Here is a 23641-nt window from a genome sequence, read left to right as displayed (position 1 = left end):
GATTTTGTAGGATTCACTGTCATGGGGTGAAATGTGCACTTTGTCTAAGGGCAAAGCACATGTCTATCATTTAGCTTCCAGGGAGAGAGGAAAAGGAGTATTTAGTTCATAGTCCTTTTATACAGCAGTGAAAAGCAGAGTCCTGGTTTGCCTCAGATATTTCATGATAAATTATTGTCCCATATAAAAGTTTTAAATGCCCCATATAAAAGATGATAAATTTCCAGCACAACTATTTAGGTATAATTATTCTTAACAGGAAGCAACAATATTTTAAATCCCTACTCCAAACTTCTTGTCACATTAAAAAAAAATCAATGCCTGAATTTACCTGACATTTTCTAGATTGGTCTTAAAAATTCCAAGTATTTCTATTTACCAATGTCAGGAGGCCCAGAATCACATCTTTTGTAACATTAGAGAAAACACTGTGAATAGTCTATCTATTAGACTATTATTAGCTGGAGAACATGATGCGGTTATGACAAATGTAAAACATGGGGGGAGTGTGAAATGAGGTTTTACTGATTCTTAAATCATAGTCCTCAGGAAAAAACTCTCATTGTCTGTGCTATGTCATGCCTGAATATAATTCTGCAGACATCTAACTACCCCCACCACCAAAACTGAGGAAAAGGCCAAGTCATAGGTAAAGAATGAGGACAAAAGAAATCTTAAGGAAAAGGTCTATGCCTCTGTATTACTTTTTATAATGGAAATAATGAGTTTGTCACTAGAAAAGTCATTCTGAGTTTAAATTTTTTTTCATATTGGCAGCTAAACACATATAAACTATTCTATAAATCCTTGGCTTTATTAAATTTCCCCCATGCCCTGAGGATAAATCTATTTCTACAGTTAATTCCCCTGTACTGTTCTGATAGCTGAAAGACTCATTAATAGAAAAGGAAGTATTCCATAATTATTTCCATGTAAATCTTAAAAGATAATAACACTTTACTTCCTCAGGAAACCTTTTTACTTTTCCTTTTGTCTTTATTAGTCCCATTGGCTTTTATTCATGAAACATTATGATCTACGTCCCTTGTTAGCAAAGGAAGTAAAACAAAAATAGTCTTCTATCTAATAGTTCAACATTCTTTGATGGCATATATGATTACATATATCAAATCATTTTATATCTGACAAATATGTACTGAAATAATAAATGATGCCACTATATTAGTGTTGAAATATGACATTTGGGGAAACTTGAAGACAATAAGAAGTGTCTCTCTACTAAATTTTTTTAAGTAACTCTTGTGAAGGCACATGCCTACAGAAAATTAGAAATCACACAGAAATATTGAGCATTGCTGTGTACCAGACTGGGCACTTTGGATGTTTGTTAAACAGTTGTGAAACGGAGTAACAGGGTCCCTACTCTCACAGAGTTGACAGACTCTGTGGGCAGTCAAACTAATAAACAGGCAATTACAACCTGGTGTGATAAATGCTGTTATATGGTGCAGTGGGTAAGACTATAAGAGGGATAATTTATCTCAGAATTAGGAAGTGGGTGGTAATGGGTAAGAAAGGATTTCCAAAGGAAATACATCAAACTTGAATCCTAGAGATTGAATTGAATATAAAATAGCAAAGGGGGGGGGGGATGTAGAGAATTGCTTGTGCAAAGAATTAGCAAAGCAAGCAAATATGCATTATGTCTTTGGAAATTGCCTGAGTTGATGCAGGGAACAACAAGGTAACAAATGGAATTAGAGAAGTATAGTGCCAGCGATTTTCAAGTTATAGTAAGGTGCTCATTACGTTCTGATTTGGGTTACTGTGCATATTTGATACAAAATATTCTGGCTTAATTATAGAGATTGAAGTTGGGAAAAATAAAGCAAAACAGTGACAGAGGTAGTTGGTCAGAGACTACAGAGTGACTGCTGAAATGGTAAACGGAAGGTGCAGTTTTGTTAATATTTAGAACATGGGCCATATAACCTAAGTGTGATAGAAAGGAAAAGAGAAATGTCAAAGATGATTACTTTATTGAGGTGGGAAGATGATAAAGAAGAGACAGTGAGTTAGCTGAGTGTAACTCTTAACTATCCATGAATTACCTCATGAATATGGAATAGTGCCAGTAGTTGTATAAATAAATGTTTGGTTTGGACATAGCTGGAAATTGAGTTGTAGCATTGCATTCTGTCTAATTCAGTAAATTGTGATAATATCTACCCCATAATATTGTCATGTTATTGGATGAGTAAAACCATAAGGTGATACAAGGTGCTACAAAGAAGGCAAATCTCTTTTTCATGTGTTGCTTTTATATTGTTAATGATGCTTAATCCATCTTTTATCTCAGTTTTCTGAAATAGAGGAGAACAGGTAACACTAACTGAATACTATTTGCTACATACTCTTCTATTGAATCATTTACTACATATGGTATAAGTACTAATATTGTCTCCATTTTGTAAATATAAAGACAGCCACAAAAAGGTTAAGCAGGTTGTCAAAGATGACACATTCAGTTTATTTGTCACATATATTTCATGAAAAGGACCCATTTCCGTACTTACCAGACTGTGCTTCTGCTTAACGTACTATTGAATTTGAATTGATGTATTTCATTAACTATATTCTTTTTTTAAATAAGAAAATTTCTATAAAATATTTTCCATTATTTTTTAATTAAATCGCAGTGACATACACTTTTACAAAGTTACTCATGATTGAACTTCAGACATATAATTTTCCAACACCCATCCCTTCACCTGTGTACTTTTCCCACCACCAATGGTCCCAGTTTCCCTTTCCACCCCCCTCACCCCCCCACCCCATCCCTGTCCCACTACCTGCCATTATGGCAGGCACTTTCCTTCCACCCATTGACCTGTCCTCCTGGCCCATGTTTACTCTTACTTTGGATATCAGTCTCATACTCTATATATTATAGTAATTATTATATTAATTATATTAATTACGGCTGGAGCGATAGCACAGTGGTAGGGCGTTCGCCTTACAAGCGGCCAACATGGCTGACCCGAGTTCGATTCCTCCGCCCCTCTCGGAGAGCCCGGCAAGCTACCGAGAGTATTAGATATGCCAGACACAGTAACAACAAAGTCTCCAATGGAGACGTTACTGGGCCCGCTCGAGCAAATCGACGATCAACGGGAGGGCCTTTACCTATATTAATTATATCCCGCAAGTGAATGCAGTCACTGACTGTATTCTTAAAGTTTCTAACCTTCAGTCCTGTTTTATTCTTTTCCATAACTCTATTACTTCTGAAACACCAGTTTAGAAAACAGAAAATTCCTCTGCAGTTGTCACTGTCACTGTCCTCCCGTTGTTCATGGATTTGCTCGAGCTGGCCCAGTAACGTCTCCATTGGAGACTTTGTTTTTACTGTGTTTGGCATATCGAATACGTCACGGGGAGCTTGCCAGGCTCTGCCGTGCGGGCAGGATCTTCTTGGTAGCTTGCCGGGCTCTCCGAGAGGGGCGGAGGAATCGAACTCGGTTCGGCCATGTTGGCTGCGTGCAAGGCAAACGCCCTACTGCTGTGCTATTCTCCTCTGCAGCTAATAAAAAAAAAAATCTGGGGGGGTGGGGGAGGGGGCAAAAAAAATCTGTTTTATCTCTAAATGTCAAATCTATTGTGATTGACTCATATATAAAATATGAACATACATTTCCATGTTAGGTTTATTACTTTGATGTAATTGACACTAAATTTGAAAGCAGCTTAAAATTTTCTTATTCAGTCACATATCACATGTTTTCATTCATCTTACATCCACCTTCTTATTTTAAGATTTCTACAATTTGAGTCATAGATATATCCCTCAATCAATTACAACTCAGTATTTGTAGTTTTTCCTAGGAGCCTTTATTTTACCACGGTTTCTCTAGCATTATAAAGCTACCTCCCACATGTGAAGTACATCATACATATTAAGGGGTGCATGAATAAATTATTATCAGAAATTTACAATTATCATTATTGAATTTCTTTGTATTTCTGCAAATAAAAGAAAAAAGTTCTTAGTTTAAAATATGATGAGTTTGTGAAAGAGGAATATAGGAAAATAACACAGGAAACGTTTGGAGATTGGGGGAAAGAAAAGAATTGATATGCAGAATTCCAAAAATATCTGAAAATTTGAACAAGGAGGATAAGACTCCATTCTCCCTGCCCTGCTCAAGCAGTCAGGTTAGAGTCAGATCTCAAGTTTGGATAAAGAATTTCGTTTGAGACCATACTTAAAATATATTTATTGTGAATCAATGAAGTAACAGTTCTTCAATGTATGATCAATTTGGAGTCAAAGTCAAATATCATCATGGAACAATTAGAATTTTATGCTATGTCTATCAAAGAAAATTGTAGTTCTGTATTAGACCTATCAAGGTATGTGCATGTTTTCTTTACTTTGTCTTTTGAATCATCCTGACAGCACTTTATAAACAAACCAGTAACAAAAGTTATACTTCTAACACTTAATGGCATCATTAAAATAAAATTAATTTATTAATTTAAAAGCAAAAGAGTCATTTTGACAATTCAGTCTAAAATAGTTTATTTAAATCTTGTCTCTGAGTCCAAACTGAAAACAGCTCACATGTTATTTCAAACACAAACTTTGCATTTGTGGTGGATATTTAGAGTTGTATTCTTTCAGTTAAGGCATTATAAAACCTGATGATGATGATAAATTTGTGATTGCAAACTTAGTGTGGACATTGTATCTCTAGGGGTCTGATTATGTAGGAGTTGTCATTTGCTGTCCTGTGAATTGTCATCAAAGCTGAGTCTTTCACAGGTCCTACAGTTTGTATTTCAGAAAATGTGCTTCCCCAACTTTAATTATCTCCAAAGTATTCCATTGTACATGAAGTACTGAAAAGAATAAGCATTTTGTTTTCAGTTTTCGTACTGTGATGTAAATTGGGATTATGTCTAGTATAATGTATAAATGCCATGGACTTTTAAACAAAGGAGGGAACTGTCTTTTCTATTTACATACACACCTTTTATATACAGAATTTTCTATTTATTTTTTCCACTTTAGATTTAAAAAATTACCAACAAGTCATAATTAAATTATACATTTGCAGAGACAGAAGCCAGGATTTTTAGTAGCCTAGATCGGTAATCATGTGAGTTTGACTTGTGATGATTGAAAATTGGAATGGGGAAATCGTAAGCCTGAAAATAAGAAATGAGCTTAAGACTGACTTTTAAAATTAAATATAAATGTGTTCCAAGCTCATGGAAATAAGTATCACTTTTGAGCTAGACAGCCTATTTTTTGCAGAGACTAGAAAATTAGACAGGTTGTAGAGAGTCATCATTCTTTTTTTTTTTTTCCTACAAAAAACTCTTTCTTCGCATCAGCATTTCAGTCAGTTTCCCCCACCCTGCCTAATAATTTTTTTTGTAGGAAATTTCAACACAGAATCCTGATAGGAAAGTTTCTCCTAAGTATTTTACAACTAAGGTAGTTTCTTCAAAATTGGCTAAGATTGTTTTATTACATTAGAGGAAGATCTTTGACCTGGAAATCATAAAAATGTGATTATGGCTATGAAAATCATTTTTTGAGAGATTAGTATTGTTAGATTACTTAATTAAGAATTGTGCTATAGTTAAATCTCTTTGGAATATTCTAAAATGAGATTCTTCATCTTTTTGCATGCCTTTCTCTTTGAATTAATGCAATTCCAACGAATGGAAAACGGTTAATTGAATTGAGAAATAAATGTGTTTACTGGTAATTGCTTAGCCTTTGAATTGTAATTACAATTTTATATTCTTTTTAGGATTATTTAACTATTCATAAGTATGGCAATGCAGCTAGAAATGATCTCTGGAATACACTCTCAGAGGTAAAGTATTGAAACCTCAAATGCCAGTATTTTCTTAATTATTTGAATTGCACTTATAAAATGTTCCATAATATTTCTTCATAGTTTATTACTTTCTAATACTATCCTTTTCTTCATTTTTTTGTATTTTGAATGTAATAGGGTATAAAATTATTTAAACCATAGTTAAAGGTAATACACATCTTACCTACTTGTGAACATTTCGATAATTTTGAAATGCATTTTTAATATGATATCAGACATTCATGTTAAAGACAGAAATATTTACATCTTGAATTGTTTCAGATAGATACCCAGGAAAGAATTAATGATAATGCAAGTACTTGCTTTAACAATAAAATGTATTTTATCTCCCATAATATAAAATCTTGAATGTTAAGATAGCTTTATTTTCATATATATTCATGAAGGCTAACTTAAGAAAAGGAGATTAATTCTACTAACACATTATATTAGCTTCAATGATTTTAAATGTTTTCACATTTAGGTAAATCATAGAGGTAAAAATGAAAATAGTTTACTACTAATTATGTTTATAATTCATGTTTACAAAACTAATCTATGCAATTTTGGCTATAAAGGCTTTAAAAAGGAATGGAAAATATGTAAATATACAAGAAGTAATGGATCAGTGGACACTCCAGATGGGTTATCCTGTTATCACCATCTTGGCAAATACAACAGCAGAAAATAGAATAATAATTACGCAACAGCATTTTATTTATGACATTAGTGGTAAAACTAAATCACTTACACTTCAAAATAACAGGTAAGCACTCATTTATAAGATTAAAAATGTGTTCATTCATATTTAATTTTGTATTTGTAATATTTTAAGAGACTCAGCCTTTACCTTGCACGCAGCCAACCCAGGTTCAATTCCTCTGTCCCTCTCGGAGAGCCCGGCAAGCTACTGGGAGTATCCCACCCACATGGCAGAGCCTGGCAAGCTCCCCATGGCTTCTTTGAAATGCCAAAAACAGTAACAACAAGTCTCACAATGGAGATGTTACTGGTGCCCGCTTGAGCAAATCAATGAACAATGGGATGACAGTGCTACAATATTTTAAGATATACTAATCACACAGTTCTGACATATCTTAATCAATGGTTTTCATTTCCTTTGTTTCATTTTGATTGCTTGTTCACTCCCATTTCCAGATAATTTAAACATTAGGGTGATTGACCACCAGTTATTCTGTTTAGAATAATAGAACTTAAATTACCCTGTGATCTTTTGAAACACATTGGATCACTGTGAATTACAGAGTTACAAAATTAATCGTGACTGATTTTCAGGAACACAACAAGTTTCTTTCCCTCCACTCTTGTCCCCAGTATTGTGACTGTTTTTTATCTTATAAAACTGAAATAAATTTGAGAAGATTAAAATACATTGAAGTAAATCAAATGTAATCAATTAAAATATACAGTTCAAATGTAATAAAATTAAAATGTCATACAATTAATATCGATCATATTAAAAATAAAATAAAATTATTTTTAATATAAGAAGAGAGACAGATAATCCAGAAAGACAAAAGCAATCAAAGGAATACCATCTCAAACATATTTTAGTGGTTTAAAAGTCAACAATCGTTTCAAAAAATCTTCACATTCCCTTTTTTGAAATGATAACAGATAAACTACATAGATTTGTTGTTTTTCAACTTAACTTTTTTTTTTTATTAAAACTCCTTTCATTGTTGCTGTTTGTTTGGGGACCACACCTGCATTGCTAGGGCTTACTCTTGGCTCTGGGCTCATGGTCATTCCTGGCAAGCTCAGAAGACCATATTGGATTCCAGGGAGGGAATCTGAGTTGGATATATGAAAGCAAGCATCCTACCTATTATGCTATCAGTCCAGCCCCTTTATGAAACTCTTAATTACTGAAAATTCCACTTTTCTTTTTTATTCACGCCTTCTTACTGTGTGTGTATTATTAAGAAGTAGGCTGAGGAAAGATAGTAATCAGTCATTTCTTCCTTGCTGACATGCCATATATATTATACATAATATATATAATCACCAAATATATTATATATGATATATATATCACAAATTTCCCTGTCCTATCCAATTTTTTGGACTAGCAGCAGCAGTACACTTCCCACTCCATCAAGGGTTGACTCAGTAATGCTTTCTTCACCTAGCCTATATTCCCCCAGCTGCTCACTGCTGCTTCTGATGGTTCGGTCTGGTACCAGGCATCCCCTCTGGCCTTGCTAGGAAGTACATAAAAACCACTTGACTGTGGAAAAGTTACAGTGATTCAAGCCATGCTTTTGAGAATGATCAGTCTGACACAGCATCACTGATGCAGAAAAACATAAAGGACAGGCAGATGACAGAACACATTTTGAACAAAAATACTGTCAACCTATAACATGTATCCAAAGTATTGGCCTTGACTCTTTAAAGAATAATCTGACTCTTTTAAAACAGAAATTCCCCCAGCTGTATAAATATATGTAGCATCTATGGAACTTTACTTTTGTTGAGTTAGAAAATCATTTAAGTCATGTTGAACTCTGAAACTTGGCATATAAAATATTAAAGTAACATAATGTGCGGTGTCTCACTACTCTTAAACATTTTCAATTCTGAAACAATAGAGCTTGCAGCTGGGAACTTATTTGACTTAGTATTTTATTTAATACACAATAGCATTATGGTCAAAGCCTCAATAGCAATTTTATTGTCTTTTTGCATACTGCCTCCCTAGGACATTATTATATGATGCAAACTACTAAATCATTCCCTGGTGGTCTAGTGGTTAGGATTCGGCACTCTGACCACCACGGCCTGGGTTCGATTCCCAGTCAGGGAACATAAATTTTCTACTGGAGCTATAGCACTGTGGGTAGGGAGTTTGCCTTGCACGTGGCTGACCAGGCTGACCCGAGTTCAATTCCTCCCTTCCTCTTCAAGAGCCTGGTAAGCTACCGAGACTATCTTGCTTACACGGAAAAGCCTGGCAAGCTATCTGTGATGTATTTGATATGCCAAACACAGTAACAACAAGTCTCACAATAGAGACGTTACTGGTCCAGTTCAAGTGAATAGATGAACAATGGGAGGAGTGTGACAGTGACAGTGTATATATATTATAATGTTGCTATCATGAACCCTGTAGTGTGCAAGGGTTTTTCCTAATTCCATAAAGGTGCAATACAGTTCTAGGGATCAATCCAGGGTTCCTGCATGCAAGATGCCCTTTACCATATACAATCTCTTCAGCACCTCAAGTATCTTTTGTAAACTTAACCTATCAAGTTTTTAAATTATTTATTTTATTTTATTAGTATTAAGTTTTGCTTTGTGGGTCAAACCCAGCGATACACAGGGGTTATTCCTGGCTCTACACAGGGAATTACTCCTGACGGTGCACAGGGGACCATATGGGATGCTGGGAATTGAACACGGATTGGTTACATGCAGGGCAAACGCCCTACCCGCTGTGCTATCTCTCCAGCCCCTTACATTTCTTTAAAGTATATTCATACACAGATATTTTTTTCAGTAAATAATTTGCATGTTTTATACTTTCAGGTTATAATCATTAAACAGCACAATGTGTTTCTTTAATTTAAATGTAAGATTTATATAAAGGTCAAATGTAAATTATTTGGAAAGTTATGAAAATGATTATTCATAGTATTAAATTTCAGAAAAGAAAACAACTCTCAAATATACTTGGTCATTTGCAATATTTTGTTTTTGTAACAATATATAGACTTTGATTATGTTTATAAATATGCATATGTACAAATATAACAATAAAATGGAGTATAAATCTTCTTTGGAGAAATTAAAATGTCTTATTTTTAAAATCTTATAAAATATTCCAGTGTTTCTTTCCAAATATCTTATATAAACAACATAGAGTTGTTTATATGAATCTTGCTATACTAACAGACTTTTGAGAAAGTTCTGAAAATTCAAATTTTAATCATAATTTGAATTTAATAAGTATAAATTATGTTTCTATTGAAAGAATTATTTTGCTAATATTAGAGTAAATAAAATTTCAAAAACGTTTTATGTTTCTGCTAGAAAAAATTTACCTGTTTTTGAAGATTTCTAATTATCAACAATGTTTTTTAAGTTTTTGCCTTTAACCAGTTGATGCTTCACTTTATTGTTTATTAATACATGATTTTATTGATACATTACTGTGAATTGACCCAACACAGCATAAAGACATTTGCCATAAAAGTCAAGTTTATAATCTTTGTTACACCTGTAGATTTATTTGGTTCCTCTTATTTTAATTCAGTTCAGTTTTATTCAACTGTAACTTATAGTGTACCTACCTTTTCAGGCTTTTGAAAGTCCTTAGATACAAAAAAATGACTCATCATTTGAAAATCATGTAAGTGTCAGGCAGTATTATCTCAACTAATATTTTCAATTGATAAAAAAACTCAGTCTTTTTATAGAGCATCTATTAAAGAAATAAATCAGTTCTTTGTGCCTTCCTCAGAGAAATTTGTTATTGAATATTTATGGCAAAGGCATACTTTATGTTAACTACCAGGAAGTATTTGTTAAAGAGCTTATAGAAGTTAGTTTCATTGACTTCTACTTTGAGTATAGTAGATATTTGACTGCTACACTTTATTTCCTGATAAACTGTGTAGAACCCATTGCCAGATAGTATAATGTCTGTACATAATTGGTACTAAAAAATGTTTTTATGATTAATACAGGACATTGTTTTAAGATTGAAAATAAGCTACCGAGAGTATAGAGCCCTCACAGCAAAGCTTGGCAAGCTAGCCATATTCAATATGCCAAAACCAGTAACAACAAGTCTCACAATAGACATGTTACTGGTGCCCGCTCGAGCAAATAGATGAATAACTGGAGGACAGTGCTACAGTACTATCAAAAGTATACATGAAATATGAATTTCTTCCATTTGGACTTTATTTTATTATTAATGAATTCTATTCATTGTGTATGTTATGTGAAATGGCAAAATATAGGATGGTAGAATAATAAAAAATAACTCATTATAAATTTAAGAGATTTCCTAACTTCCCAAATTCTCTTTTTTTAAATTTTTATTAGTGAGACACCATGAGGTACAGTTGTAGACGTACAAATTTTTGTGCTTGGGTTTCAGTTATACAATGATCAAATATCCATCCCTAACTTCCCAAATTCTGAGAGTCAGATTTATTGGTAGTCATATAGCCTGGTAAATTGCCCTTATTATTATTTTTTAAAATGTTGTTATTTGTCATTAAGTTCACAGAGTATTTCTTCTTTATATTTTTAAGATTAAAAAAACATTCCATGTGCCAAATATCAACAACCCAATAACCCTGTTTTTAATATTGTGATGTTTGGCCAAAATATAAGACTTTATTTTAGGGGGAAGATTTACAGCCATTTGCCTTGCATAAGATCTATCCCAGTTCAATCCCCAGTACCATATTCTTTTCCTTTAGCACCTCCTGGAGTGATTTCTGAACAAAGAGCCAGGAGCCAGTCTGAGAACTGTAAGATATGGTTAAAACAAACAAACAAAAAGAAACAGAGTAAAATTGTTGAAATTATTAAGACCATACAGTTTCTCTCTATGACTATTCATTTGATATTAAAATGGTATTGCCACAGAGATCGTACAGGGATTAATATACTTACCATGGATGCTTCTGATTTCGGTTTAGTTTCTAACACCATATATGGTTCTCTGAAGGCCAGTAATGATCTCTGAATGAATGATCACAGTCAGAAATAAGTTCTAAGCACTGCTGAGTATGGACCGACGTCACCCCCAAAGGAAAACCCTAAAATAATATTAATTCATGTGCAAATATAAGTCTCAAGTTTTATACTTTAATATCTGAGGCTGATGACTGATTCATGCATATTGGTTAAAGATTTCACATGTTAATTTGGAATTTTCATTTCAGAAAACAGAAGGATGTTTTTCATAGTGTTATTGAATTAATCTGAATGAGGAGGATTTGCTTAGAATTAACTTTGTTTATGCTCTGCTGAATAACTTTATGCATGCTGCATTAACTTTTCTGTAAAATGTAATAATGGTTTTTAAAAGAAGAGTAGGCAAGTAAGAATCATGTGACAGAAATGCTTGAAACTATTGAAATGTATATTAGTCTGGTTTAGAAACAGTAATTGTGAGATTTAATAAACAAAAAGTTGGCTCAGATTTATAGATCTCAGCTACTCATTTTTCCTAATAGAAGTGTCAAGTTAGCTTTCCTCTTTTTGTTGCATGTTTGTTTCTTTTGCAAGATTGAAACTAAAACTCTTTTTTTTTTTATGTAGGAGTATTTCTATGAAACTAAAACACTTAAGAGGCCAAATGTACTGACATTGAAAGAGCGATTTCTTCTTGACTTATTTCTTATGTTGCAACTGAGAATTTTTTTTTCAGTTCTGCTATAAAAATGATAAAAATGCATAGGAAGAAGTATTTGTTTGTTTGATTATAACTGCTTTTATTCTCAACGCTGCTCTTTTATTTTTCAGTTACCTGTGGCAGATTCCATTAACTGTTGTGGTAGGAAATAGAAGCCATGTGTCTTCAGAAGCTATTATTTGGGTGTCTAACAAATCAGGTAAAATATATATTCACTCTGAGGAACTATTTAATTTCAGGTAATTGTTTAGCTACTAAACTTTTAGGTTTGGTTGTATAAAAATGTGAATAAAGGAAAATTAGAAAGAAAATATAGAGGAATGATAATCATGAAAGTAGGTCTGATAGAGTATGATAGCCTAATTTCAGTCTGCCTACATAATTATTTAATTGATTTGTTTGATAATAAAGGGAAAATTTAAAATAAGTTTTTGTAGTACTAATTTTAGCTATTGTAAACAACATCATTTTATAATTACAAATGTAATTAAGATATGATTATAGCTCCCAATAGAATAATATTCCAAAGATTGAAATGCAGACCACATTTTTATTTCATTTTCCTGCTCTCTTCTTCTTACCAGCTCTTGATGAGTGAGGCAATATTCTCTATAAAATTAGATAATTATGGGAGACAAATGGAGGATTTTTAGGTGTTCTTAATTATCCCTTATGTAGAGTCAGTCCTCACAGAGAAGAAAAGATGAGATTGCATTTTATTTCTAAATACCATAAGAAAGTGACTTATTTCAGTTCACTATCAGAAAAACTTTCTTGAATCCAATATAATCTTTCATGCTAGAATGTGAAACATATTCCTTTTATTTCTGTTTTCTATTGAACTGAAAAAAAAATGATCATTTTTGTAAGTTTGCATTTACATGGTCAATGTCTCCAAACTATATTTTCCTTAACTTTTTTTATGTGTTGCTAATTGATATCCTTCTATATTGTAAGTACTTTAAATTTCCAAAATCTATTTTTTAAGTAGAGAAAAAAATACAGTATTTTCACCTTGGTCCTGCTAAAATAAGGGATATTTAACAATTTAAAATATGTACATAATAAATATAGGACAAAGATTTTATAATAGAATATTATGTGCTTTAGCAGAAATATAAATCTATTTGCACTGAGGTATTAAAATTTTCTTTTTATTTTAAACACATAATCACTGTCACTGTCACTGTCCTCCCATTGTTTGATTTGCTCCGATTTACTTGAGCGGGTCTAAGTAACATCTCCCTTGTGAGACTTGTTGTTACAGTGTTTGGCATATCGAATAAATCACGGAGAGCTTGCCACTCTTTTCCCTGCGGGCGAGATACTCTCGGTAGCTTGCCGGGCTCTCTGAGAGGGGTGGAGGAATCGAACTCGGGTCAGCCATGATGGCTGCGTGCAAGGCAAATACCCTACTTACTGTGCTATCGCTCCAGCCCAACACATAATTATATATTATAAAAATATTTTTAATTTTGCATTCATTGTGTAGAAAACATACATAATATAGAGAAATATTAAAATAAATAAAAATTTATGGTATTTTTAAAAATCTTATTATAATCTATTTCTTTCATTATTTAAATATTGATACCCTATTCTGACTTTATTTAATTTTGTCTCTATACTTTCAACTTCATGTTTTTAATTTATTTATATACATAATTTCTTGCTAAATGATGAGTAAAATCTGTGAATTGTTAGTCAAATGAGTCAACAAGCATGTAGACTGAGTTCTGTCCTATGTTGAACTGCTTGAATGATGAAACTGAACAGTCTTAAGGAGTCTAACCTTTCTCTTGAAAAGGTAAAGAGAAATGGGAGAATTAGAAAAGGACAGTGGAACTGACCAAACATGAGGAATAGATCAAATCTTCTCTTTTTTGACAGTGCAGGGATTCAAGGAAATTCTAATTCCTTTCCCAGGTTTATTTCCTCTACTTCCCTCATTATTTCCTTGTTATTATTGAAGATATCTCCTTACACTAAAGAATTAATATCGTGTCACCACTTTTCATGACCAATAACTACAGGTTTTATTTGAGAAATTCTTAATTTATATAATCTAATCATTATGAATTCTAAGTACAGCATATTCCAGTCTTACCTCAAATTTGTAAAATGTTCAACCTATGGAGTATAATGTTATTTCCCTGTAAATCATTCCATATATTTTTAATTAGTATGCCGTTGTCCCATTTGGAATTTTAAAGCTATTTCTGAGAATTCCCATTTCAAGTAAATGTTTCCTAAAAACTTGTGAAATGCACAAACATGGAAAACTTCTAAGAAGAATCTTAAAGAAAGAAAACCTTTCTATTTTGCCTGTTCAGTCTCACTTACTGGATTATTTTGTCTCGAGGCCCATCTTTCTTGTCACAGGAAGGAAATAAAGATTATAAAAGAGAAAAAGCACAATTTAGATATTAGGGGGAAAGCTGACTTCTTTGTTTTGTTTGTTTTTTGCTTTTTGGGTCACACCCGGCTATGCACAGGGGTTACTCCTGGCTCTGCACTCAGGAATTACTCCTGGTGGTGCTCAGGGGACCATATGGGATGCTGGGAATCGAACCCAGGTCAGCAGTGTGTAAGGCAAATGCCCTACTCACTGTGCTATCGCTCAAGCCTCTGAATTCTTTTTTATAAATATATTCAAATAATAATCAAGAAAACATTTTACAAAAACTTTTTCTTCATAAAAAACTGTTTTATCCTATTCTTATTAGAAAATGAAAAAAATACACCTTTTATTTGTAATGGTGAGGTCAATGTTTTTAATAATTTTTCACTATCAGAATATATATTTGATTTGACAAGATACTTTATAAAAACATTGATAAAAATGCAATGTATGCATTTGATTTCAAATGTCACATGTTCTAAACGTCCTAACTTATTAAACATTTAAATAAATACCTAATTAATTTCAAGATAAAGAATAAATCATTTTAACATAAAAATTTTTGAAACCAAAGTTTGTTATTGAAAGTAAACAAAGTGATTTATATATTATGTTTTTACTTAAAGATACTAATGAACAGAAACTTTAAAGTATGGGAGTTCACATGTTAGCTGAAACTTCAACTTAGTTAAGGAAATACATTTAATTTCTAGTGTTAAGAAAACACTGCAAACAAAGGAGCAATTTATTGTGAAAATTTTAAGTTAAAATTAATAACAACAAAATATTGTAGCTCTTTACTCCAGCATCACTTTATATGAAACTCAAAAGTCTTTAAAATATTATTAATCTCCATGGCGAAAATGAGGACATTAAGGTTTGACAAATTTAGCTTGCTGGACCAAAGTATCTTTTTTTTTTTTAATTTTTTTGAGGTTAGAAAACTTTTTTTTTGTTCGTTTTGTTTAATCATTTTTTTTATTAGTGAAACACCATGAAGTACATTTATAGACTTAGAAATTTTTGTGCTTGGGTTTCAGTTATACAATGATCAAGTACCCATCCCTCCATCAGTGCCCATCCTCCCCCACCACGGGTCCTAGCATCCCTCTCCCCCCTCCCCCCCCCCCCCCCCCGTCCCACCCTGCCGCTGTGGCAGGGCATTCCCCATTGTTCTCTCTCTCTTCTTTTGGGTACTGTGTTTTGCCAGAGAGGCATTGAGTGGCAATCATGTTTGGTCTATAGACTACTTTTAGCATGTCTCTCCCACCCTGGGAGGGTCTTCACAACACCCTTTATTTGGTGCTCTCTTCTCTATCTGAGCTTCCTTTTCACCTAGCACATGTGGCTGGCCTTCAAGTCATGGAGCAAAATTCCTGGTACTAATCTGAGCCATTCCTGGGTGTTAGTCTCCCGTTTTGTTGCTTTATGTTCCCCAGATGAATGCAATCTTTCTGTGTCTATCCCGCTCTTTCTGACTCATTTCGCTTAACATGATACTTTCCATGTAGTACCACTTGTAAGTAAATTTCATAACTTCATCTTTTCTAACAGCTACACAGTACTCCATTGTGTAAATGTACCAAAGTTTCTTTAACCAGTCATCTGTTCTCGGGCACTCAGGTTTTTTTCCAGATTCTGGCTATTATAAAGAGTGCTGCAATGAACAAACAATTGCAGATGTCACTTCGACTATACCTTTTTGCCTCTCTGGGATATATTCCCAGGAGTGCTATAGCTGGGTCAAATGGGAGATCAAATTCTAATTTTTTGAGAATCGTCCATACTGTTTTCCAAAAGGGTTGGACCAGCCTGCATTCCCACCAGCAGTGAAGGAGGGGACCAAAGTATCTTTGAAGCTTGTTTTTTGTTTTGTTTTGTTTTGTTTTAGTCTTTTTCTTTTTGGTGATTTTTTTGTTTTTGTTTTGTTTTCACTCACAGCCTAAAGTTCTGGGGCCATGGCCTATTTCAGTCCTAGATGTTGTTCCAGATATTTCTCTGGGACCTTACAGTGCCTGGGATGAAAATCGGGATCCCTATATGCAAAATTTATAACTCCAATCCCACTGAATGACTTTCGTTACTCATTAGATTTCTTTTCCAAATTAATTTTCTCTACTTGTTTTATGACTAGACACACATATTGGTAGCTAACTATTGGATTGTCCACATACTGGTTTTGTTATGTTTTTTTTTTATAGCATCTACAAAGCATAATCTAACTTAAAGTCAACTGAGAAAATCAAGCCACCTTATAACTTGTTTCTTCAGATTGTTATCTTGTTGTGCTGGTTGGCAATTTTTTATTTTGTTTTGTCTTCTTTGTTTTGTTTTGTATTGTTTGGCTTTTTGGGTCACACCCAGCAATGCACACGGGTTACTCGTGGCTTTGCATCCAGGAATTACTCCTGGCGGTGCTCAGGGGACCATATGGTATGTTGGGAATCAAACCCGGGTCAGCTGCGTGCAAGGCAAACACCCTACCCACTGTACTGTCGCTCCAGCCCTGGCAATTTTTCGGTTTGTTTCATTTTGTTTTTTAACCACATCCAATATCGCTCAGGATTTACTCCTACTCCTGGCTCTGTGCTCAGAGAAGCATGCTGTGCCAGTGGTCAAAACAGTGTTGATCACATGTAAACCAAGTGCCTTAATCCCTGTACTATATCTCTGGCCCTTGGTTATCATTTTTATTTCAAAATCTGAATGTTCTATAACTATACAAATTTGAAAAAAGGCATAATTTTAATTATATTTTATTCCCAAAGAAGGATAGACATTTAAACACAAAATCTTATAAAATTGCAACTTTTCATGCCTTGATACAGTCTAAAGCTTCTGGCATTTTGAATACATTCAAATATAATTTTTAATTTACAATACTAATGCTTTAAATATAATGTCCATACTTTTTATTATGGTACTCATCAGATACGGTACCTCATTAGGACATTGGAAAAGATCTCTTTAAAATTCATGTCTTGCCTGTATTAATCCCTGCACTAATTTTTGATATATAATTAACTAGTATAAAAAAGATATTTAAAAATCGATTGCAAACTCTTTTAGGAATCATTTCTCCAAAGAGCTCATGATCCAAAAATCTTCATGATAGTAATAACCTTCAGGTTTTAGTCATCAACTTAATAACTGCATTCTTGAAAGCACAAGATGTCTGTCTTTCCTATTGTTATCAGACATGGAAGGTATAGGGATTTTTTTCTATTTTAGTTTGTCTCTATCATACCTTTCATACCTGAAATGAGTTCATAAACTAGAGTCGGCAAAGGGGTGGAGTTTGAGGCCCAAATCTGATTTGGGACAGTGATGTCAACACCTCCAGGACTACCAGGTTTAGCTTTTGAGGACTAAACATTTCTGGCAAATGCCACAACACAGCGTGGAAAATGAACTTGTCATACCTCATTTGCCAGGGTGAGTATTACTAGGAGAGGACCTGGACTTCTAGGCACTGCTGGGGAGACTTAATCCTTGTCCCCTCCCCCCAAATTAAAGATGTCAAAAAAAACTAGAAAATTGAAAATGCTAGAGTTGAGTGCATAACCTAAAGTTAACACCTAAATAAAATTTAAACAGACTTAATTAAAAATAAATGTGGGCAGAGATACAGTTCAGTAGTTGAGCACTTGCCTTGCATATCAGTGGCCTGGGTTTGATCCCCATTATTACCACACACATACACAAAATAGATTAAATATCATAATAACCTACAGTCATTTCAAAACTGTAAAAATGTAGATTATGGATATTAATTTCAATATTAGCATGATACTCTAATATAATGTACATATTTTTTCAAAATGGAGGAAGTGATCAAGCTTGTTTTTAACCAATGTTGATTGTTGATATAGCGTCTAATTTTACTTATCATTACTCACTCCAGTCCCATCCATATTATTGAACAAATCAAGATTTTTTTTCCACTTATGGTTTAGTAGTACTCTATTGTAATATCCTAACATTTTCTTTATCCAGTCATCCATTGTTGGGAACCTATCTTGGCTAATGTGAATAGTGCTAAAATGCTAAGTGGGATAAATAAGGGAGAGAAAGATAAATGTATGGTCTTACTTATATGTGATAGAGAACAAATCAAGAATACAGACAAGTGAAAAAAACTGGTGAAGTCAGAGAGCCATTGTTGCTGAGGAGAGAAGGAGAAAGTAGAAGTAGTCCAATGGACTGTGATTATGGTGGAGGAGCAGTAAGAGTTTCACTGATAAGCCTGAAACCTAGTGAATTGCACTTTGAAGTGTTCTGAAAATATATCCCCAAAACATATGAAATAGGTTAAACATGTCTCTTCAATAAAATAATAATAACATAGTAATTATATTGGAGCAATAGCACAGCGGTTGGAGAGATAGCACAGCTGTAGGGCATTTGTCTTGCGCGCAGCCAGCCCAGCAGATCCGGATTCGATTTCTTCACCCCTCTCGGAGAGCCCGACAAGGTACTGAGATATCTCACCTGTACAGCAAAGCCTGGCAAACTACCCGTGAGGTATTCAATATGCCAAACACAGTAGCAACAAGTCTCAAAATGGAGACGTTACTGGGTCTGCTTGAGCAAATCGATGAACAACGGGAGGACAGTGACAACTATATTATTATAAAAAGTATATTTAAAGGCAGTTAGGGTCAAAAAAATAAACAATATTTTCCAATACTTCAGTCTTAATTTTTCTCCACTGACTTTCTGCATCATCAACTAAATTATATGAAATTTATTGGGTTCCTGCTTTAGTTTGTTCTTGGGCTACACCCGGTCATGCTCAGTGCTACCTATTGGCTCTGTGCTCAAAAATCATTCCTGGTGTAGCTCAGAGGGCCATATGTGGTACCTGGGATTGGACTTGGCTCAGCAGCATGCAAGGCAAGCAACCCTACCTTCATCCACTACAGAACCCTAAATTAAGTTTTTTTAATGGTATATTTTCTCTTTAAATTTTTATATCTGTCGAATAAAGTGAGATCAGAAATTCACAGGATCTCTATGTATCTAAACATTAAGATATTAAATATTTAAGGAACTTCAGAAAATACTAATATTTTAGAGAATATAGGCTAAATTATTTTTTAAGTGCTGTGGATTAATTTGGGTACAACCCCGAACTAAAACTAATGCTCTCTTATCCCACCAATTTACAGATTGGGAAGGTACCTCAAATGCCATATATAACTGGGCCTTAGGTAACTAAGGAAATTGAAATTCAAAGACAATGATAGTCTAAGTTGGAACTTATACATAGTGGAAAAATTGATCAAGAAGCCAGCCTTTGTACTCCTAATTATTTTCTTTGCATCAACGTAAGGATGTAAGATATTCAAATCATATTTCAGTAAAATTATATCACCTGGTATAACAGAATGTAACAGAATATAACAACAATGTGACACCAAACTTAGGAAAACTTAAGTGAACCTGATAGCTTCTTTGGGCACTTTGGTTAATTTTTTCTGTAATATTAAACTATCAACGACAACAGATACTATTTATTAAGGTGGCAAGAAATTGAAGTGGAAGTTAAAACATTAATATTAGATCTTTATATTCAGTATCAGTTATGTCATGCTTGTTTTTTACTGTACATTTTTGAAAGCAGTAATGCATGATATGCAAAAATTAATTAGCTCACCCTATACTACATGTTAGCAATAAATGGCCATTAATTTTCACCTAGTAGTTTTCGTGGTATAGGTTCTTCATGTTTGCCTATTGCTAGAGGGGTAAAGTATGTAAATTCATTTTATTAAAAAATAAAATAAAATCTGTTTTGTTGTCTGATGTGTGAAAACTTCAAATAGAATAAGATGCAGAGATACTTTTCTCTTGCTCTGTACTGCACAATTTCTGTGGTGCACTTTCTAATTTTGAAAATTGTGGGAATTGGAACACTATGGGTTTTTCCTACCTCTAGAGGCATATGTATCTCCATGTGTTTATGTGTATATATAAAATATACATTTCAAATAAATTTCACATATTATACACAACTTCTATGAAACATGAGTCCTAAAGACTGACAACAAAATCATTAGATCTGTGAGTTATAGTTCTGTGAAATCAATAAAGACTGACATTGAAAATTGAACAGGGTTCTCTGTAGCATTCTTGAAGAATTTAAAATATGTAAGTTATGCTATTGCTTTTACTGAATTCTTTAAATCGAATTAGCTGGTAACCATAATAAAGTTACTATTTTCAAACTGATTCCAATAAGCATAATTTATTGGCTTTTATCCAACTGGATATAGAAATACTAGAGTTTTAAACAAATGAGGCTTCATTTTCCCACCATTATTGATGATGCTAGGAAGTCTATTATTTATTAGTACTTCCAAGAAAGAAGTTGAAAAACAACAGTGACTTTATAATAAATTAGACCTATTGTTTTAATCACATTTCTGCTGAATAAAATATGAAGAAAATGCTACTAAGGCCTCTCCTTTTGTTCCAGCTTCACAATAACAATCTAATTTGTAGCCACCTGAATACTATAGTAAATTTCTTGATTATCATTAAGTTGGAAAATAAAATTGTATAGGTAATATGGTTTTATTAGGAACAAAATGTCAGCTAAGGGATACAATTAATTGAGGTATTAGTAATCACTAGAGATTCTCTACTGTTATTTTAGATAAAGTGATAAATTTGAGATTAGATTTAAATTATGTATTGAGGATAATATTCTCTTTTAATTTTTGGTACTGTGATAACTGATATTAAATACATTTTGTACAATTTTAACTCTATAAAATTTTAAATGTATTTTGTCCCCCAAATACTATTTTCAGAGCACCATAGGATAACTTCTTTCAATAAAGGAAGCTGGTTGCTGGGGAATATCAATCAAACTGGTTACTTTAGAGTCAACTATGATTTAAGGAATTGGAGATTATTAATTGAGCAATTAATCAGGAATCATGAGGTAAAGTGAATTTATTCATCAAAGATCTGCTTTTTTGTGAATTACTGCCATTTGAACTCTAACAAATCTTCTCTCTCTCTCTCTCTCTCTCTCTCTCTCTCTCTCTCTCTCTCTCTTTAACTGACTTCATAGGTTCTCTCTGTCAGTAATCGAGCAGGTTTGATTGATGATGCCTTCAGTCTAGCCAGGTATGTTCTCCTTTGGATCGCCACAATAAAACTTATTTTCATAAAACTTCCTCCATGAAGCTAAATGATATACAGGTTTTGCTTAATCTTTAAAAAATAATTTTATCTCAAGTTCATCATGTTGAATTACAAATTACAATCAATGGGCTAAATTCTTTGCTTGTTCATTTGTTTTTGCTTTTTGAGTCACACCCAGCGATGCACAGGGGTTACTCTTGGTTCATGCACTCAGGAATTACTCCTGGCCATGCTCGGGGACCATATGGGATGCTGGGAATCAAACCCAAGTCAGCCACGTGCAAGGCAAACACCCTACCCGCTGTGCTATCACTCCAGCCCCAAAGTGCTAAACTCTTGAGCAGCAGATGCCATAGGGTATTTCTGAGTCAAGATAATAATGATCAATTTTCACTGCAAGTACAATTTAACACTCTGGAGATTAATAATCTTGTCTCAATCTCATTAATTAACTCTACAAAATGACTACTGTGCCATAGTTAATGTTTAATGGAAAATACCTTCAAGCCTAAGTAATGTTTTCTTCCTCACATACCCTACTCTATCTTTAAAATTTCCTTTTGAATGTCATTCATTATGAAAAGTTTGTGCTATATAACAGAAATAAATATTCCATATATACCTTAAATATTTCAAGGTAAAGTTGTTCTGGACAAGCTATATGTTAATCTTATAATCAATAATATAGCATTAGCCCTCGATGTTCTAGTTATAGTAGTATTTATGTTTTTTACATAATTAGATTTATAATGTTAAATGTGTAGTCCTTTAATGTTAATATATTAGTCCTTTTAATAGTAACTGGATGAACTAACAATCACAAAACCAAGATATATATTCAATTTTGAGATATAATAATACTAATCTCAGCTCTGGTTAATATTTTAATCATTATAAAATATCTGAAATTAAGATATGGTAATTCTCTTTATTCACCTGATTATTTGTATAGTTTACCATATTTCCTCTATGATAATTTTATGAAACTAGTTATACATGTAAGTGTCAACACAAAGAGTTAATGGTCTTTGTGGTATTTTTTTACACAGGACCTAATATTTTTACAACTTGAATATTTAATCACATTTTAATTATCTTCCAAGGTTAAAAATCATATTACACCCTGCAGCATTCTAACCATCAAAACTATTGAATTTAAATATATGTCTTGATAATTAGAAAAGGACAGAGTTTGGGATCACATAGCAGAGTTTATTTTGTGTAGAGATAATTGATATCAAGGGGACCACACATAAAGGGTGAAATACTACTTGCAGATGCTTTTTGTTGTTTTGATTTCTGGTTTGGGGGCTACAACTGTTAGTGCTCAGAGCTTACTCCTGGCTATGTGCTCAGTGATCAATCCTGTTGGGCTCCGGGGACCATATGTGGTGTCAGGAATAGAACCTGTGTCAGCCATTTGCAAGCATATGTCCTACCATTTGTACTATTGCTTTATCCCTAGATGCTTTTTTTCTTTCTATGTGCTATTCTATTAAAAAAGAAAAACACAGACTCAAAATCTGACTTTTATTGCTTTCCTCATCTTGAAAGGAGCCAGCAACTTTACTAATATTTTCTCTTACTGATGAGTGATTCTGTATCAGTACTTCATTCTAACCTGACATGTAGAGTTCCTGGCATAAAGTTGACCATTAACTTAATGGCAAATCTAAGGACAATTTATCAGCAAGGAAATGTCTAATAAAATTTTGCGGGTGAATGGACCTCTATAATGAGAACCAAGATCTACATCCAGCAAAGATAAATAAATGGGATCTCATCCATAAAATAGTATTATTTTATTGGATGACTTCTTGGGCAAAA

At 33.3% G+C, this 23641-nt stretch overlaps 1 protein-coding gene across 2 annotated transcripts in view; it reads left to right on the top strand.

Annotated features, from left to right (window-relative positions):
- TRHDE (thyrotropin releasing hormone degrading enzyme) overlaps positions 1-23641 on the top strand; it is a 448119-nt gene that overhangs the window by 345717 nt on the left and 78761 nt on the right. For both annotated transcript variants that reach the window (XM_056130789.1, XM_056130788.1), the window contains 5 exons: positions 5787-5852; positions 6434-6621; positions 12366-12454; positions 21475-21608; positions 21741-21796. In XM_056130789.1, coding sequence (XP_055986764.1) covers positions 5787-5852; positions 6434-6621; positions 12366-12454; positions 21475-21608; positions 21741-21796 — 533 coding nt within the window. The remainder of the gene's footprint in view (positions 1-5786; positions 5853-6433; positions 6622-12365; positions 12455-21474; positions 21609-21740; positions 21797-23641) is intronic.

This window comes from Sorex fumeus, unplaced genomic scaffold (genome assembly GCF_029834395.1).
Source record: "Sorex fumeus unplaced genomic scaffold, SorFum_2.1 ptg000081l, whole genome shotgun sequence".
Classification (NCBI taxonomy): Eukaryota; Metazoa; Chordata; class Mammalia; order Eulipotyphla; family Soricidae; genus Sorex; species Sorex fumeus.
This window is presented reverse-complemented; position numbering and strand designations above follow the sequence as displayed.